The sequence below is a fragment of the Brienomyrus brachyistius genome, chromosome 4 (assembly GCF_023856365.1).
Source record: "Brienomyrus brachyistius isolate T26 chromosome 4, BBRACH_0.4, whole genome shotgun sequence".
Classification (NCBI taxonomy): Eukaryota; Metazoa; Chordata; class Actinopteri; order Osteoglossiformes; family Mormyridae; genus Brienomyrus; species Brienomyrus brachyistius.
The window spans coordinates 35,101,301-35,121,034 of record NC_064536.1 but is presented as its reverse complement, the minus strand read 5'-3'; the positions used below and the strand labels follow the sequence as shown (position 1 = coordinate 35,121,034).

The following is a 19,734-nucleotide window of genomic DNA, read 5'->3' as shown; positions in this document are numbered from 1 at the left end:
TGAAATACTCTCTCCAGGTCGGGGAGGAGGTCCTTGCCCAAGTGTAGGAGTTAAATATTTCGGGGTCTTCTTCACGAGTGAGGGAAGGATGGAGCGGGAGATCAGCAGACGGATCGGTGCGGCATCAGCAGTGATGCGAGCGCTGCATCAGTCTGTCATGGTGAAGAAGGAGCTGAGCCAAAAGGCAAAGCTCTCGATTTACCAGTCGATCTACGTTCCTACCCTCACCTATGGTCATGAGCTGTGGCTAGTGACCGAAACAATGAGATCGCGAGTGCAAGTGGCCAAAATGAGTTTCCTCCATAGGGTGGCTGGACTCTCCCTTAGAGATAGGGTGAGGAGCTCAGTCATCCGGGAGGAACTCAGAGTAGATCCGCTGCTCCTCCGCATTGAGAGGAGCCAGATGAGGAGGCTCAGGCATTTAATTAGGATGCCTCCTGGACGCCTCCCTGGTGAGGTGTTCCGGGCATGTCACTGGGAGGAGGCCCCGGGGAAGACCCAGGACATGCTGGAGGGACTATGTATCTTGGCTGGCCTGGGAATGCCTCAGGATTCCTCTAGAGGAGCTGGATGAAGTTGCTGGGCAGAGGGAAGTCTGGGTTTCCCTGCTAAGACTGCTGCCCCTGCGACCCAACCTCGAATAAGCGGAAGATGATGGTTGCATGTCCAATGTTTTTTAAATAGATAATAACTAAGCTTTTGCATTTACAGTACATACAATTTGTTTTAAATTCATATGAACCAGATTTATGTAATTTTTTAAAATAAAGATTATATAAAATTCATAAAATTAATAAATCCAAAATGTCTAAAATGCACAATTATATTTATGCTATTCTCCAATGTGTCAAATGTAAAAATAATGAGAGACAACCGTTTCACATTTTAACAATTTATTGATACTGAAATGCATGTAAAACTACATTAAAAAACAGAATTAGTAACACTACGTTAAACACTGTTTAGTCTTTAATTATGTAAAACTTCTGAAAGTGTAAATGAGCAGCTGTGACAAAAACCAGGACACTTTTTTCCCTTTTTCTATGACAAAAAAATAAAGGAAGCAATTGCTGTAAACAGAACAAAGCAGCGATAAGTCAAATATTAATCAAAGATTGTTCTTAACTTTGTTAACTGGAGGTAGATAGATAAACCTAAATAAACAAAGAATGGAAGTCTAATGCAGCATATCTACATTAAGGACATTCTGATATCCACCACAATCATAAAACATAGAACATAAACATTGCATTAACATTAATGACATTGTATCATCACACTTTTCAAAAATACATCCAGGAATGTAACATGGATAAATTCTACATAGACAATGTTTAGTTATGTTTGCTCAACACACAATTATTTCAGTCCAAGAACTGAATCAATTTCATTTTCAATGCTTGAACTTTCGGTGAATGCTCCCTCAAAATTTTTTGATACACTTCAAATATGCACTTCAGGTCTTTGGGATAGTTTAGGTTTAATGAATAAATCAGTCCAAAAAGCTTCACACTTCCCAAGGTGACCCTATGAAGGTTTTGCAGTACATCCGCACCTTCAAGAACTATGCAAACATCCACTGGCTGTGGCTCCCTCACGCCCCCCTACAGCCCCATCAGTGTTTGTACGGCCTGCACATGTGGACCTTTCTGTGTCCACTGTGACACGGCGCCTCCCTCACGCCCCCCCACAGCCCCATCAGGGTTTGTACGGCCTGCACATGTGGACCTTTCTGTGTCCACTGTGACACGGCGCCTCCCTCACGCCCCCCCACAGCCCCATCAGTGTTTGTACGGCCTGCACATGTGGACCTTTCTGTGTCCATTGTGACACGGCGCCTCCCTCACGCCCCCTGCTGGTTTATCACAGCACCTTCGCCTCTCCTGCTCTTCGGCCACCGCTGCTGGTTGTGGGTGATCTTTTAAAATCCTTGGTACCGAGTTCTCTTCACCCGCCCATCTTCCAAACCCTCTTAGCCGGTGCTGGGTCACAGGGAGCCTGGAACCAATCCCATCTCTAAACGCTGCTGTATTTCTGCGGGACTGTCTCTGCAGGCAGCAGCAAACTGGACCATGTGACTCGTGGCTTAGCGGATAGTGGAGGGGGGGCAGTGGCTGAGGGTAGCCTGCGGGGTCCAGTGGTCAAATGCAGATTCTGCCCCCTCCCAGGGTGTGATCTTCGGGCTGATTTTAGAGTACCCTGCGTAGGTCAGTGGGTTTGGATGCTGCGCCTGTCATCGGAAAGTCCCTCAGCAGAGTAATGTCACCATGGGGCCCCTGAGCAAGGTTGTTCCCTGCCTCGTGCCCATTGCTTCCGGGATAGGCTCCGGACCCCCCATGACCCAGTAGGATAAGCTGTTTGGAAAATGGATGGATGAATAAAAACTATTTATTTTTGTTTATTTAAATTGTGGAAGTGAGTCAATAAAAACCTTGAAATGTAATATGTTATCATTGTTGCATTTTGTATTATATTAATGGCAAATGTTCAAAAGTTAAATATTTGTGTTACTATCATTGTTTTTGCCTAATAAATCCATCCATTTTTCCCAAATCTTATGATTGGGACAATGTGACTTGGCCCATCTCTGGCACTTAACCATCTCTCTATTTGACTATCCCTGCCGGCCCCTGGAGGATGGGCTCCCCCTGTGAGTCTGGTCCCTCCCAAGGTTTCTTCCTTCTAGGGAGTTTTTCCTTGCCACTGTCGCCTATGGCTTACTCACTGGGGGATTTGGGTGGGGATGCTGTAAAGTGCTTTGAGACAGTGTAATGTTGTGATAATGTGCTATATAAAAATAAATTTGTTGTTGTTGTTACTGACCTTGACAATATTAGTCATAGACGATGCTGGATTATGTCCGTATGTTACTCGTGTCCTGTACAGTGAATACTGGTGCAAAACAATCATTAAACACATTAACTATATCAACTTCATTTTCAATTATAAAACCCTTATTATCCTGCAGATTAGTGATTTCAGCTTTTAGAGCTCTTTTGGAGTTAAAATATTGGAAGAAACTTTTAATATCATCCTTAGCTTTCAACGCAATCTTTCTTTCAACATTCCTCTTAGCGAGTCTAATGTTATTTTTTAAGCCAACTTGTTGACTTAGATTCTCCTGCTTTATTCTAACATCATTAGTTATTTTCGATTTGTGGAAATGTATTCTTAATTTCCTTAGTAAACCACATTGGTTGCAGATTCCTAGATTTAGTTTTGCTGGAAACAGGTATGAAGTCCTCTTGCACTTGCAATAATGTGCTTTTACAAAATGTCCATGCCTCTTCAACAGTTTTGTTATTTAACTTCATCTAGTGTACAGTTTCTAGTTTCTGTCTCATACCATTAAAGTTAGCCTTCTTTACATTGTATACTTTTGTTTTGGACTTTGCTCTTTAGACACTAAAATTAACCTTGTATTTAATCATGTTATAATCACTACTGTCAAGTGGTTCTGAAACCTCTAATTTTCAAGTCCTATCCTGGTTAAAAAACATGTTAGGCACATTAGTGTAAAACAAAAAGCAATTCAATTCAATTTTATTTATATAGCGCTTTTAACAACAGTCATTGTCACAAAACACTACAAATGGGCACAGGCATGTGCATGTGTGTTTGAGGCTGAAGTGTGTGTGTGTGGATTATGTTCATATTACCAAATTTCCCCCACCTCTTGTTATTTTACCTTGTGGGGACCATTTTTCAGAGCCCCCAATGGATTATATAGCAATGCATTATATACATTAATTCAACCAGTAATAACCAATATGAAGTAAACTTAAAAAAAATAAAATATTTACAAAATCGGCTTGTCCAAGACAAGGTCATGGGTCTAAATTATTCTTATAAATTACAGTATATAGTACTGGGCTATTAATCACAGGCTACATTCCTGAATTCCTGAAAATACCAAAATGCTCAAACAAGTGTATAAAGAGATGTGCTACAAGTGTGTTAGCCTTTAGCTGCAGAAGCCTAACAGACACCATGCTACGTAACTGCTACCGTATCGGTGTGTGTATCAGCATTTAGCTTGCTCTGCTGGTACTATTGAAATAAAGTCATACAGAATCGTGTTTAGCCCTCGTTCAGGGGGGTCAGCTCAGTCGGAATGGAGGCCGGACCGGGTGGGACTTCAGTCTCTCTGGACACATTCTCTGCCACTTTCTCATCTTCTCTGTTTGGCCTCCTATGTGCCGGGAGAACATCGGCATTCTGGTAGATTGATTGGCTCAAGGCCTTTTCTCCGGTGTTGATGTATAACTGTGAAGGACATGGTGACGGCTCTGTGACTTGGCAATGTGACTCTAACAGAAGGTTGTACAGCTGCCTGACTATGGTAGAGCCTTCACTGGTGCCCATTTGTGGGCAGCAACAGCATTAGATCAGATACCAGCTTACTGTGTAAACACCGCAAGATATTTTTAGTTATTATCTAGCATCAAAAGCAGCCGACAACAGCCCATGATTAGGAACAGAAATGTTCACATTCAGTTTAAGGCTGATTTTCAAGCAAGTGTTCATCAAGTGTTTGCTTTAATCACCACTAACGTATGCTAAGGCGCCATCATGAACACGCTGCACCCTTGGCAGCCCTTGTTAGTGGCTGCTGGTCTCACCTGATTCTCACTGTCCTCCAGCTGAGTCTCCAGTACGGCCACCAGTTTTGAAAAGTGTGGCCTGTCTTGGGGTGTCAGGGCCCAGCAGAGGCGCATTATAGCATACCTGAAGGAAAAAGCGTTAATCACTCTTAATCACTTTATCCGATTTCCCTCTGCGGCCACATGGCCTCCAGCCAGACCCCCATTCTAACTCGTACCCCTATCCTAGCCCCATTGTAACCCCCACCTAAATCTACACACATACATAGAGTCACTGGCGTAGTATGGCTGCTCCATCTGAAAACCACCTTCAATCAGCATGTAGAATTTCTGGTCCACCTTCATCCCTGGGTATGGCGTAACACCTGGTTTTAAACAGGACAGAACGAAAGGAGATTCTCACTGTGTGCCTGGATGTGTATTACATGGGCATGTGTCACTATTAATACAGGCCTGTCTAGCTGTGTGCAGGTGAATGACTGTACACATGGGTCTGTACTGCTGTGAATGTGACTGCGTGAGTATTTTATTACTTTACATAAAAACAGCTGTAGAGAATTTCAATGGAAAACTGGACATAATTTCTATTCAAGTGAACAGTACCCATAGCATGTGTGTTTGAGGCTGAGGTGTGTGTGTGGATTATGTTCATATTACATCGTGGGGACCAAATTTCCCCCACAATGTATTAAAAACCAATTGCGTTTTTTTACCTTGTGGGGACCATTTTTCAGAGCCCCCAAAGAAATGGGAATGCAATCGAAAAACTAAAAATGTCTCGTATTTACGTTTGTTATTTATGGTTAAGGTTAAGGCTGGGTAGGGGTTACGGTTGTCATGTTGAGATTAGAGTTTTCCCTATAGAAATGAATGGAGAGTCCCCAAGATATAACTACAAACCTGTGTGTGTGTGTTTATGTGAGTGTTTGGGGCTGAGGTGTGTGTGAGAGACTGACGTTGATGTGCAAAGCTGAATACCCAGTGAGAAGATCTCCCACAGCAGGATTCCATAAGACCAGGTGTCACTCTGCTTCGTGTACACGCCCTGTAACAAGCTCTCCGGTGCCATCCACTTTACTGGCAGACGCGCCTAAAACCAAGCATGCTCTGTAGAGTTAGAGCCGCACATCACACTGGGCACACTCAGTAGAGATAGAGGTCCATACTAAAAGATGAATCTCACATAATGTTTGTGGCAGCACAACTTACGTTTCCTCTTACTACATAGTTGTCGTCATTTTCAATGTCTCGGGCAAGTCCAAAGTCTCCAATCTTCACAAATTTCTCTTGTGTAACCAGTACATTTCTTGCAGCAAGGTCTCTATGGATACACTAGACAGAAACCAGATGCCAGCTAAAGATACAGGCACCAGTATGGTGTATGTGGTGTTAATATGTTACCATAAATTGTTTGTCTAATGGTTGGAAATCAGAATCCCTTCTGTTTGACAGCATAGCACTGATATTACAGTATTCCCCTGTAGATGCTCCTTATCTGCTGCTCAGTGTGGCCATTTGCTGGGACCTACTGTGGCTGAGTGAATGCTGCTGCTGTGCAGCTTTTCGACTCACATTCTGCGATGACAGAAACTCCATGCCTTTGGCCACCTGAAAAGCAAAGCTGAGCAGGTCGTGGTAGGTGAGGATATGAAGTTCTTCCAGGGAGTCTAACTCTTCATTAATTCCTGGGTGAACAGCCAAATATAAACAAATATCAGACCTACCACACAAACCAGCATATGAGCCAGATTATAAGCCCCCTGCTGTAACCCCCTCCCCACTTTGATCCCCCCATCGAGTCTGCACTGACCGCCATGAATGCTGGCTCTGCTGGGCTCCTGTGTGTCTCTGAAGAGCATGGGGGACATTGGAATGTAGGTGCTGTTAAAGCTACCTTCTCTTTCTCTGGAAAAACAAGAAATCTGTGAAGACGCTGGACCCCCTCGGAGCTCCCAGGCCCTAACCTTACCCTTGACCCCAACACCCCACCCAAAAGATGGCTAGATCATTAGAAACAGGTGATTCCTTACTGTTAATAATATGGGAAAATAACATGGGAGCTACATTACTCTCTTTATCTTTGCCCTAACATCTCTTCACATGCTTCCTGTTAATGGTGCATTCCATTTACTCTCAGAACTTGGATATAAGAACATAAGAACATAAGAACTATACAAACGAGAGGAGGCCATTCGGCCCATCAAGGTCGCTTGGGGAGAACTAAACTAATAGCTCAGAGTCGTTAAAATCTTATCTAGCTCTGATTTAAAGGAACCCAAGGATTCAGCTTGCACTACATTATCAGGAAGGCTATTCCATACTCTGACTACGCGCTGTGTAAAGAAGTGCTTCCTTAAATCCAGCTTGAAATGTTCTCCCGCTAATTTCCACCTATGGCCACGAGTTCGTGTATTTAAACTAATGCTGAAGTAACTATTTGGTTGAACAGCATCCAAACCTGTTAGAATCTTATATACCTGGATCATGTCCCCCCTCAGTCTCCTTTGCTTGAGACTGAACAGATTTAGCTCAAGTAACCGTTCCTCGTATGACATTCCTTTAAGACCAGGAATCATTTTTGTGGCCCTACGCTGCACCTTTTCTAAGGCCACAGTGTCCTTTCATATCATGTTGGATTCCGAGTTTTGAAGCCGGAAGTGACGACCGCACAGTGTTAATGCCCCATCTCTCTGTCAGGAAGCCCCACCTGAAGGTCAGCTCGGTCTGAAACAGGTAGCGAAACCTCTTTAGGTCAAACATGTCAGACAGCGACTTCTGGAATTGCTCTCTGTGGTTCTTCAGGTAGTTCAGCAGGTCTCCATTGCAGCAGTACTGGAAGATCAGATAGATGGGTCCTGGAAGTCCATCAGACGTTATTATAAAGCAGGCTGCTAATTCAGACACCAAACAGTCCCACATCAGTCACACATCAGTAACATCACAAGGTAGACAATTTAAGCTGTACTAGCAGTTCCTATTTTCATGGTTTTATCCAAGTTCTCTGCAGATCATCTCAGGGTTATGACAAATCATAGCTGTTAACAGGTACTGCCTGTATTAGACCAAGCTATACCTGTTTCGTTATGAATCCAGATCTTGTACACCCTGTTAGGAGATCGTATTTGATCCTGTGCAGCCCAACAGGGGATCGTACCTGATTTCATGAAGCCCCGTCAAGTGGCCATTCATGATTCCGTGCAACCCTGTCAGGTGATCCTACCTGATTCTGTACATGCGCCCAGCAGGTTGACGATGTTCACATGCCTGCCGATGTGCACCAGCATCTTCAGCTCTGACATGAGGGCCTCTCGCTCCACTGGGTGGTGCTTGTCTGGCAAATCAGAATTTTATGGAGAAAAGCATTTAATATATTTAACCTAAAACAATTTCATCTAAAGCATGTCCTCTGGTTTGAAGCTGCTTTTAAGCATGTGGTCAGCTTGCAGACCCCACCATCATCTTACAGTAGATCACCCCTGGAGTCAGCTGTCTGATTTGTGACACACCTTTCAGCATCTTTACCGCCACTTGCATGGACACCCCAGGTTGGCTGAGCCCGTACGCTGTGGCCTTCACCACCTTCCCGAAGGCCCCAGAGCCCAGCTCCTTCCCTGGGGGGTTGCCAGTGAGATTCAGCTTTCAGATTCAGGAGGTAAACTCAGCAGCACAGACGGGCATCTCCCTCACCCAGCTTGAGGTTTTCCCTGGGAAATTCCAATTCCAGGTTGTAGGAGAACTCTTTGAAGTTGATGTAAATGTAATCATTGTCCAGGGGCCCCACTATCTGGAGAACCTGGATCTGGCTTTCATATCGGGGTTTCTGCAAGAAAAAGAAGGCTACTGGAGATCAATTGTTTATACCCTGCTGCTCCTGGCGATGCGAGACGGGAATTTCTGGAGATTCTTGAGGAGCTGCTGTGCTGGTGACAGGCCTGTTTGGTAACTGCTGTGCATGTTCAGGGAAGGTGACACACCTTATTTTTGATCATGATGTTGAGAACAATCAGGAAGATGAGCAACAGCAGGATGAAGAGGATGACTATCATCTGCGTGATCACTGATGGGTCTGCAATGCATGATGGGAACAAGTCACTCTCTCCCTTTGGTTTTCTCAGTCTTTTCTAATCTCTAATGGCTTTAATCAATCTTTTTCTTACTCTTCCTTTCCTTCTACCAGTGATCTCTCTCTTTCTCTCTCTGCCACAATGGAAACATCACTCACGTTTCTTCAGGGTTATTGTTGCACTGCACTGAGGAGAGCTAAAGGTACTATTAGCGCAGCACTTGACAATGATGTTGTCTTCCAGCTCTGACAAGCTCACAGAGGTGAAGTGGCTCTGCTGGCAAAAATCTTCCAGCTTTGACTTTTGCATGGTCTGAGGCATCATCCCATGCCACAGGGCGTCCTCATGGCACCTGCACACAAGCGCATGCTGCACATTTAGTCCTCAGGTGCACAGCCACACTTAGAATCTCAGGTCAGCTTAGCAGAAACTTCAATTGAATGAACATACTTGGTGGACATTTGGCAATATCTCCAGGTTACGTTAAGGGACGTCCCATTGGCTGAGCACTGAATATTGTCCTTGGTGAGGGCGATGGCCACAGCAGGTGTGTCTGCAGGAGGAAAAGGCAGGTCAGGTCTTACCAAGCTGAGACTATTGCAGTTTGGACTAAAATTCAAGTAACGAGAGAACATTTCACACATCTCTACTTTCTGGGAGAATGACAAATATATATATATATATATATATATATATATATATATATATATATATATATATATATATATATATAAATGAAAATGAATGCCCACTCACCAACCACACAAACTGTCATGTTCCTCGTGATTGACATCTCATTGTTTTCAACAGTAAGCTGGTACTCTCCTGGATCAGGTTTGCAGTGCCGAAATATCCTGTGAAATCGGTGGCAGAGCAGCACAGTTATGTCAAATGGTGCATGTGTGTGAGCACGTGGGTCATGTATATATTCCATTTTGGGGACCAAATGTCCCTACAACATAATGAAAACCTGTTATTTTCTCCCCAAAAGGAGAAGCTCAATTTTATAAAAATCTGTGACTGCAATCAAAAAACTATAAATGTCAAAAGTCTCATATTTTGTTTGGCTCCTTATGGTTAAGGTTAGGGCTGGATAGTGGTTAAGGTCATCATTGTTGGGACTGGGAGTTTTCTCCATAGAAATGAACAGACAAATATATGAATATAATCGTGTGTGTGTGTGTGTGTAGAGAGAGAGATCCAAACCCACCTGCTTGCGCGATAGCGGCTTGGTGCTGAACAGGCCACACGGCCACGTGGAGTGACCCAGTGGCACCGCGGTTCGGGGTATGCGTTGACCTCAGCCTGTAGGCACAAAGACTCCCGTGCCAAAGCAGAGACCTGGTTCATTTCCTTTAACTGAACGTTCACAAATCCGTGTTCTGGAAAGAAAGGGTAAGATAACGCCTTGTGGTTTGTAGTGTGCTCCGACAAATCCTAACTATGGGCCCATTCTGTACCATGGGCCAGTTTTGGACCGTGAGATGAGCGAGATGGAGGAATTCATATCAGCATGGGAAGTGGTTATTTGGAAATGAAAATTATTTATGAAAACTAAATAGCAGCAGGCCTGAGTCACACAGCGCAACAACACTAGGTTATATTATCACATAGTAGTATTATTTCAGTCTCTGAGTTAGAATTTGAATGCTTATGTGGTTTAAATAGCTCTGAACAGGTGTATCTTGGCGATTGCAGCTGCAGCCACGTCTGGGATCCCAGTGCCAGTGTCTGAAAGCGCTCACAGCCCCTCAACGCAGCTCCTTACCCAGAACCTGGACGTGTATGGACTTCGTCCTGTTATCTACTGATGAAAGGCAGCTGTAGGTGCCGTTGTGCTCCATCATCACCATGTCGATAAGCAGGTAGCAGTGGCTGACATGATAAATCTCATCACGGATTTGCTTCCCCTGAAGGCAGAGATTGGACCTCGTCAATCACCTGTGATGCACCCTGTTCCTGAGAGGGTCAGGCTGGAGATCATGAAGCTTCTGAAGCTGTTTACAGCTGGACATTTCAGCAGAGCAGCTCAGGTTTCCAGAGTGCGATGTTACCTCAGGTGATCTGGAGTCCTTCAGCCACCTTAAGGGCGAGATACTGTTGTGTCTGCAACGTAGCAGAAGTGTCTCTCCAGCGATGAGGTTTACCACAGCTGCCTCCTGCTCACTGGAACCTTGATTTAAGTCTGAAAGAAATGCCTCATTGAGCTCACTGTCATAATTGGCCATTGCGCACTCATGCTCAGTCATATAACCATGACTGTGAAAGTGAAGCTGTGAAGTGGAGAGCGGTCAGGACCAAGTGGCAGGGAGGTGACATTTCGAGACACGGCAGCCCGAGGCATGGAGGTGAAGAGAGAAGCAAAGAAAACAGGAGGTGCTATGATATGGAATGTGAAGTGAAGCTGGCCAGCGGATGTGAGCAGGTGTGATATCAGGAGCAGCATCATTGAAGCTTTACTGTAATCATGCATCTTGGAGCAATCCTCTCCCAGTGCGTTCCTCGCACAGCACAGCACATCTGTCTCAGAATATTCAAAGCTTCGCAACAAGGATCTTGTGGAGATTGGATCCGAGCTCTTGATCTCTGTCCCACTTACACCATCTCTGGGGAGGATGAACGGTATCTCAGCAGAACCAGAAACTTTCATATGACAGCTTACTCCTCTATGGTTAGGTGTTAGGATTACCAAAGCTAAGCATCCTTCCATACAAGTGCAAAATGCAGACATGAAGTGTACCTTTTGTCTAGGGACTTATACCATGTGATCTTCGGTCTCGGGTATCCAAAGGAACTGCACAGGAAATTATATCCATATCCTGGAATTCCATTAGCAATGCTCAGCTGTGGTGTTGACGGCCGTCTCAAGGGGTCTAAAGAAAGAATGGACAGGTTAAAATTCAGAAGACAAACCATTCCCTAGGCATTCATTTTGTTTAGCCTTAAAATGTGATATTTAAATGTTGCCGTGAATGTGAGGAGTCTGTGTGAATGAGGCTGCTCTGGGGCAGAAGAAGGAGATGGGGGCAGTCATAGGAGACAGACTGAAGGCAACTTAACGATGTGTTTTTGGGGGCTGATGGGGGAGTAAAGAACATCCCCGTGTGTGTGAGAGGGGGCAGAAAGAAAAGCCCCTGTGTGTGAGACGGGGCAGCAGAAAAAAGCCCCCATGTGTGAGACGGGGCAGTAGGAAAAGCCCCCACCCATGTGTGAGACAGGGCAGGAAGAAAAGTCCATGTGTGTGAGACGGGGCAGTAAGACAGGCCCCCGTGTGTGAGACGGGGCAGTAAGACAGGCCCCCGTGTGTGAGACGGGGCAGTAAGACAGGCCCCCGTGTGTGAGACGGGGCAGTAAGACAGGCCCCCGTGTGTGAGACGAGGCAGTAAGACAGGCCCCCGTGTGTGAGACGGGGCAGTAAGACAGGCCCCCGTGTGTGAGACGAGGCAGTAAGACAGGCCCCCGTGTGTGAGACGAGGCAGTAAATCAGGCCCCCGTGTGTGAGACGAGGCAGTAAATCAGGCCCCCCTGTGTGAGACGGGGCAGTAAGACAGGCCCCCGTGTGTGACACGGGGCAGTAAGACAGGCCCCCGTGTGTGAGAGGAGGCAGTAAGACAGACCCCCGTGTGTGAGACGAGGCAGTAAAACAGACCCCCGTGTGTGAGACGAGGCAGTAAGACAGGCCCCCGTGTGTGAGACGAGGCAGTAAAACAGACCCCCGTGTGTGAGACGGGGCAGTAAGACAGGCCCCCGTGTGTGAGACGAGGCAGTAAGACAGGCCCCCGTGTGTGAGACGAGGCAGTAAAACAGACCCCCGTGTGTGAGACGAGGCAGTAAGACAGGCCCCCGTGTGTGAGACGAGGCAGTGGGTGAGTTGCTGTAAAACTGGGCGGCGACTCACTTTCTTGCTGATGTACAACAAAGGACACAGAGAAAAGTTCAGCTCCATGTTTACAGCACAGAGTGTAGATTCCTGGGTCCCTAATGAGCACCATGTAGCTTCCTCTAAGGACAAAGCAGTGAACACAAAATAACCTTCTGCACTGTACCTGATACAGTGACACAGACTATGGGGTATGAACTTAACACAGACTTGAATCAACTCCAGTTCTGTGTCTATGTTTGGTGTGATGACATTGCATGTTAAACAAAACCGAGCAGTGCGGACCAGTCCCCACCGATTCCCTGTGCCCCCAGCGGTGAGGATAAGTCACCACCAGTTCCTCATATCCCTGCGACGCACAAATGTGCATGTTACCTTTCCTCTACATTCTTCATTTGGCACCTTTCAGTCCTTTCCCAAGAGCAGCTGTGCTTCCCTGTGAAATGTTGGACAGTCAAGTTTGCAGATTCTTGACTCGAAACCACGACCTGTTCGGGCTCTGAACGTGGTAGCTGGAACTCCCAGATGTAACGTGACACTGACTTTGTTTCATTATGTCCAGTCCCAACCTGTGAACAATTAAATGGTGCAGCTGAAAGACTTGCGATACACATAAGCTTGTACCCAGGGCTTGGGGTCTATATTTACACAGGATCTATCTATGGAAATACATCAGTGACTAAGAATACCTCTGCCTGCATCAAACTTCAATGTAAGTTTTAAGTCATATACACTCAAAAAAATGAAACATGGCATTTGTTGGTCCAAAGAATGTAATTATGTTTAAATTAATTAGTTAAATTTCGTTTGTGCATTAAAATGAAAAGAGTTGTGTTGACAGAATTAAAAGATGTAATTCTTCAAATTTACACAGCTCAGTTAATTAAAATGAATGAAACAGAGTTGTGTTGCTTCTGCAGTACCGAATATTGGTCAGTAGGTAGAGTAAAATCTGCACATACGCAGTTGGAAAACACCACAAGAACGGTCACTCATCAGTTAGTTTAAATCGGCGCAGTTTTATGAGAATCAGAGACAGAGAATTACACTGCAAAACAACAACGCGTTTTCCTCTATGTAAACAGACAGGTGAGATTTTCACGTTTATGCATTTATATTGATGCTGTGACACCATTTGAATCATTACTCACGTGTAATACCTTGTGTATAGTATTGTCACAAAATTGGCATATGACTCGTGTCTTCTTTCACATTATAGTTAGACACATTTTTTTGTTATGCATTTATGTGAAATTTTATACTTGTTGAACTTTTACATCACCCAAAATAAAGTTGTAAATGACATTAAATTTCTAGTAAGGAATGGTTTCTCCATTTTAACCGATTGTTTTGTTCTTGTACAGCAGTTTATCAAGGGGCTGATGGACAGAACGTTTGCTCTACGGAGGCACAAGGTGGTAGAAGATTCACCTTTCATTGCTGAATTCAAGAACAGATGGCCAGCACTCTTTACTGAGCGAGAGGTATATGTCTTTAATGTCATGTCAGCTTGCTTGGATGTTGTTATAATTCTAAACTATGATTTGAAGTACTTTAGATGTAATTCAGGTTTGTTCATTTATCGTAAATGTGTGTTATGACTTTCTGCCTCTCTTATACTTTAACAGAGTTGTTTTTGCAACTACAATTAGAACAGCTCAGACGTTAAAGATAATTGTGTATCCTACGCAGTGCTTCTGATTTGGGACCTTTGGTTGATGGACACACTTTACTTTTGTAAAATACAGCAGTGGGATAATTTGCGTAATGCTACTTAAATTTAAGATGTACAGCAAAAAGTACTAATTTTCATTTCATTTTGATTAGAGCATCATCATTGAAAAAAAGCGTGAATGCATCCTGAAAGCCTTAGTGGTCTACCTAAATGAAGATCCTTCAAACCTAGTGAAGGAGTACATGGTAAGCTATTTAAATTTTTTTTTAAGAAACTTTTTTTGTATTTTTCTCTAAAACCAGTTTACCCTTGATCTGTTGGTAATTGTTTTATTTTGTACTTATTATTTGTACTTGTCTTTTCTTATTTTTAGGACGCTGAACATGATGAAACCCAAATTTTGATGAGCAACGCCACTCTCGGAATCTATGCCATCAAACATGAAGGGGCAGATGTTGCAGACCCATACGAAGATGTTGGTGTCATCATCGAAGGCATCCAAGTACTTGAAATCTTGGACAATGTAGCTAATGCATGTTCCATGATGGTTGGTCTAATTTATGCATTAAACTTGGCTTACCCAAGATATACTTTTGAATTGTTTCAAATGATTTTTATGCAACTAGATGCCAACAAGCTGCCAAACAAAGTCCAGGTTTTAAAAAATAAACTCCTTTCGTAGGCACTGTAACTTGAAACAAGGGCTAAGAGGCAGGACCTATGTTTTGTCCATAATGTTGCACTGGCTGTTGCAGTACTTTTTTTTCAGTGCTAACAAGGTGATGTCTTTAATAATCTTTACTTCATCTTTACTTTTGCTGTCATGCCCTGCTCGTCAGCTCCTCGTGTGTGCCATGCCCCCGAATTACCCACGTGTTCTTTCCTGATTGTACCCAGCTGTGTCTGATTATTTTCAATCAGTCCTGTGTATTTCAGTCCGTGTCTTACCTGAGTCCTTCGTCCGTCATTGATGTTAGTTGGCGTCTTCTGTTCCCTGCCCCGGATCCCCTAAATAAACCCCTTGGTTGCCCTGATTTCGCCTTGTCTTGTTCTTCCTGTTTACTCGCCTGCCCGTTCGCCTTCCCGGCTTCCAACGTCGCGTGACATTTGCTTTACTGCAATGTTGTTTACTGCTTTTTTTTTTCAAGTTTACTAAAGTATAAAGTATATTTTTGTAAATCATTTAATTTAAAGACAGTATTTTATTTTACTTTTTACTGGTAATATAATTTGTGTAACTTCTTGTAATAAGTAAAGAAGTTTTATTTTGAAAATTGAAGACATTACTTAGAGTTTGTAAACAAGTTCTTATTTGAAAAAATTAAAAACATTGTAAAAATGTTACTTTGCTTTCAAATGTTAATCTTCCTTTGAATAACTAGTGTTGTTAGGTGATTTTTTTTATTTCAAGGTGTTAAAGAAGGCTGACATCGACCTGTCTGCCTGCTGCTTGCTCGCCGCACCTGCACGATCGCAGCAAGGTTCCGCAGTGATCGTGACAAACTTATTGTAATAAGTTAAAATTATTATTTTTAAAACTGACAGCATGTAGATTTTGAAAATCATTTTATGGTTGGAAAAACAATAGAAAGTGTTCATTGTAAAACATTGTAAAAATGTTATTTAATGAACCCAATGAAACTGAAACTTTTTTCTTATGTCTTTGAACATAACAATATAAATTTTTGAGTAATTGAACTTAATTAACCAAATAGATTAAAACAAAGTCATGAATGTTACGTTGATTGAATTAAACAAAATTACATTAACTTTATGTAATTACCTTATGTTCACTGAAATAAATATTATTTCTTAAAGGCAACTTAACTTACGTGGAACCTGTTGACATAAAAAAGTTAAGTAATGCTAACATATCATTTTTTTGAGTGTAGCTAAAAATACCTTATTTTAGCAACGACTGAATGTGGATGAGAAGTGTGGGTAGGTCGCTGTGACCATGCTACCACATACAAAACCCATACTTCACGTTTAGCAAAATAAGAAAATTATACTGCATTAGCGCACCGGGGTAAAGATCTAGGTGCATCAGTTTATTTGCATGATGCATTCATTCAACTGCCTAGCAGGCTGTGTACCCAGCATGTGCTGATAGGGAGCCTCCCCCGGGAATGCAGTACTAAGGACAGGATGCAAATCTCACACACACACACACACAGGTTTGTAATTATATTTTTGTGGGGAATCTCCATTCATTCATGGGGAAAACCCTAATTCCAACATTATAACCTTTATCATAAGTAACCAAATGAAATATAAGACTTTTGGCTACTTCAGTTATTTGATTGCAGTCACAGATTTTTTAAATACTGAGTTCAAATATTGACAAAAATATGTCCTCACAAGCTCAAAATATATGTTTTTGTCAAACTTACCACATTTGATTCCCACATGACCACACTCACAATATCAGCCAGCATGGAGCTGCTCACCCTGAATCAGTAGCAGGATTTAATGCACTTCTATGCATGTCTATATGTACGGTATATGGAGAATCCAGTCTGGCTGCACATATTCAGTAGAATGCACATCACAATATGACACAATAATGCTGATACTATACTGACATACGCAGAGAGCTGTGTAACATTGAACAGATTTACAGCATTAGACAGCCACCCTTAGCCAGAGCGACTTACATAAGTGCTTTAAAGGCTCCTTTAGAGAATACATTCTGACAGGCGTGTTGTAATTCTGGGGAAAGTTATGATGATTCCAAGGGCCCCTGAATGACAGGGGGTCTAGAAAATTTGGAAAATAACTGGATTGGTTTGGACTGGGGAGCCCAAAATCTCTAGCAATGCCCCTGCATTCTGAAACTGGTTCAACAGAACCCAGGCTAAGCATACCATCAGTCTAAAAAACTGTAATACTGTTGGAAAAGTAAAACAGTTTTTCATTTTTATTATTATTATTATTAATAATAATAATAATAATAATAATAATAATAATAATAATAAGAAGAAGAATATAATACTGGAAGTGCTAATCATCTATCCATCTTTTAACTGCTTACTCTGGCCAATGTCACTGGAATCCTTGCCAGCCATTGGCTAGGGACCCTGGGCTGCCAGCTCTCACGCATTTAGCGTGACACTCACGCTTTCAGACTGTCACGCAAGCAATCTTACAGAAATATGAAATTATTCCATTATAGACCTACAATTTGTGACATTAGCTAACCAAAGCTGGCAACCCCGATGACCACCCTACTACAATAATATGTAAATCATAGTATATAGGGCTTTGCAATTAAACGTTTATATGAGAATTTCCCAGACTAAATGTGAGGAAAACTGGTTCCGGTATGTATCACGGTATAATCAGAGGAACCAACAAACGGTCTCAAACTTGGACACATGCAGGTTAATCACTATGAATTGATGAGCCAAGTATATTTAAACGAATTATTGTACACTGGGTGGGAGGGGAGGCTGTAAAACACGACCACAGACGCATCCAAAGGTGTTACCGTTTCTGTGCATGAGAATACAGAATAGGAACATCCAGAACGATGTGGCTTTATACAGAAAGCAACTGAAAATCACTCACTCTCCGGTCCAGGAAACAGCGAATCGCTTTAATCCCTTGGCCATATACGGTCAGCGTAAGATGCGCAACTGGAAGTGGTGGAAAAACATCAACTTTTAAAAACAAACCAAAACAGACATTCTACAGCGCATTATTTGTATACTTTGCCAATGCAACCTTCGCAGATTGCTTACGCTCAAAAGGTGATTGGGAAATGATCCGACGTTTAATTTCATATTAAAATTTAATTTAATGCAATAACTGGACTACTAAATTTTATTGGCCTAATTGCGGATAAGATTTTCTGCTTCTACTCACCAATCAGAGCGCAGAGCTCCACCGTTCTTCGGGTCATGGTTAACAGTATCCGCATAAGCGAACAGAAGTAAGTATCACTTAAGTGAAATGAAATTAAGTCCGTCTTATGTTGTCATGCTTGAGTGACGCTGGGTGTCCACCTTTTTTTTTGTGGGGGGGGGGGGGGGGGGGGGGGTCGTACCGAGTCTATTCATTTCCTTTTTTGTTTCTTTGTGTAGCTTGCAGATACACTGAGCTTGACCAATGGACACGTTATTTAAATTGTTTAAAATAACCGAAATAATTAGTCACGGTCCGTTTTGCACTGTTTATCTAATTTATGCATCTTTCTGTAATATGCACATGATTCCTCAAGGTAAAAGCTTCAGTCAGGAGACTTGCACTTAATGATTTTGTCTAACACTGGTAACCAGTTTACAGATTCTGATATGAAGAATGGTGCATGGTTGAAGCATGCGGGTCCTAATGCGGAGAAGAACACACACACACACACACACACACACACACACACACACACACACACACACACACACACACACAGACACATACATACATATAAGACGGTCGCGGGGGGTCCGGAGCCTATCCTGGATGCAATGGGCACGAGGCAGGGAACAGGATGGGGGGCCAGCCCATCGCAGGGCACACTCACACACCATTCACTCACACATGCACACCTAGGGGCAATTTAGGAACTCCAATCAGCCTCAGCATGTTTTTGGACTGTGGAGTACCCCACAACGACATGGGGAGAACATGCAAACTTCCATGCCGCCCCTACCTTAAATCCAGATCCTATTGTAGTGTCTCTGCTGCTAGATCAATATTTGCTACACCACCCACCCTGGTGTGTGTGTGTATATATATATATATATATATATATATATATATATATACACACATATATATATACACACATATATATATACACACATATATATACACACACACACACACACATATATGTACATATATGCGCGCATATATATATATATATATATATATATATATATATATATGCGCGCAAAGGTCTTAGGTAAAGAAAATGTTTAAATGATCTTTATGTTGATCTATCAAAATATGTTACGTTGCCATTTCAAAACCTACAATCGCCCAATTATTTCCAGCAACGATGCAATACTTGCATATGAATGTGACTCGACCACAAACACACTTCGTATTACTGACCAATATCTTATTTTTTAAAATTATTATTTTACTGTTTACGTTAATTAAATAAGTGAGTTGATGGCTCAATGTAATAAATACATGGAATGCCTGGGGTGCCCCCGAGGAGACGTTTGAGAACTGTCCAACTGGATGTTAGTACCTTTTTGGAGAGCAGAATAACTTTTACTAACGTTACACTTAATATGCATGTGTTGTAAGGTTAAATGATGGTGCTCGTTCTGAGCAAATGTGCACATACTACCCCAAAAATATCTTTTAACATATATACAGTACTGTGCAAAAGTCTTAGACGGCCAAAAGAAAAACATATATATTTATATATAAATACAGAGCATATTAAGGTACATCTCAGTTGAAAAGGTTCATGTTTTTCAGTATAATATGCATCTCAATATTACAAATTAATCCCACCATCATCAGCAAAAAAAGACAAGGTGTGGCCATGAAACAAAC

General features: G+C 42.6%; 1 protein-coding gene across 3 annotated transcripts; it reads right to left on the bottom strand.

The window, feature by feature from the left end:
• Positions 1-3,510: 3,510 nt before the first annotated feature.
• Positions 3,511-18,156, bottom strand: flt3 (fms related receptor tyrosine kinase 3). 3 transcript variants are annotated; one of them, XM_049010528.1, is made up of 24 exons: positions 18,091-18,156; positions 17,794-17,861; positions 12,924-13,117; positions 12,567-12,670; positions 11,409-11,541; positions 11,129-11,274; positions 10,723-10,853; positions 10,437-10,578; positions 9,879-10,050; positions 9,425-9,522; positions 9,119-9,221; positions 8,827-9,020; positions 8,579-8,670; positions 8,292-8,424; positions 8,111-8,215; positions 7,825-7,935; positions 7,312-7,459; positions 6,415-6,509; positions 6,177-6,289; positions 5,814-5,936; positions 5,583-5,694; positions 4,870-4,969; positions 4,623-4,728; positions 3,511-4,266 (listed from the first exon to the last, which is right to left on the bottom strand). In XM_049010528.1, the coding sequence occupies exons 1-24, from the start codon at positions 18,143-18,145 to the stop codon at positions 4,081-4,083; spliced, it is 2,964 nt and encodes a 987-aa protein (XP_048866485.1). In that variant the 5' UTR covers positions 18,146-18,156; the 3' UTR covers positions 3,511-4,080. The 3 variants fall into 3 exon arrangements, with proteins under 3 accessions (XP_048866485.1, XP_048866486.1, XP_048866487.1); XM_049010529.1 differs by lacking the exons at positions 17,794-17,861; positions 18,091-18,156 and adding an exon at positions 15,172-15,724; XM_049010530.1 differs by lacking the exons at positions 12,567-12,670; positions 12,924-13,117; positions 17,794-17,861; positions 18,091-18,156 and having other exon boundaries at positions 10,723-11,272; positions 11,409-11,537.
• Between the last annotated feature and the right edge of the window lie 1,578 nt (positions 18,157-19,734).

What these genes read in the sequence shown, in the direction of transcription:
- flt3 (XM_049010528.1), bottom strand. Translation starts at nt 18,145, where the DNA reads ATGCGGATACTGTTAACCATGACCCGAAGAACGGTGGAGCTCTGCGCT. An exon ending in TATAAGTCCCTAGACAAAAG is followed by an intron (nt 11,275 to 11,408) that starts GTACACTTCATG and finishes CATCCTCCCCAG; the next exon opens with AGATGGTGTAAGTGGGACAG. An exon ending in CAGAGCCAGCATTCATGGCG is followed by an intron (nt 6,290 to 6,414) that starts GTCAGTGCAGAC and finishes CTGTTCACCCAG; the next exon opens with GAATTAATGAAGAGTTAGAC.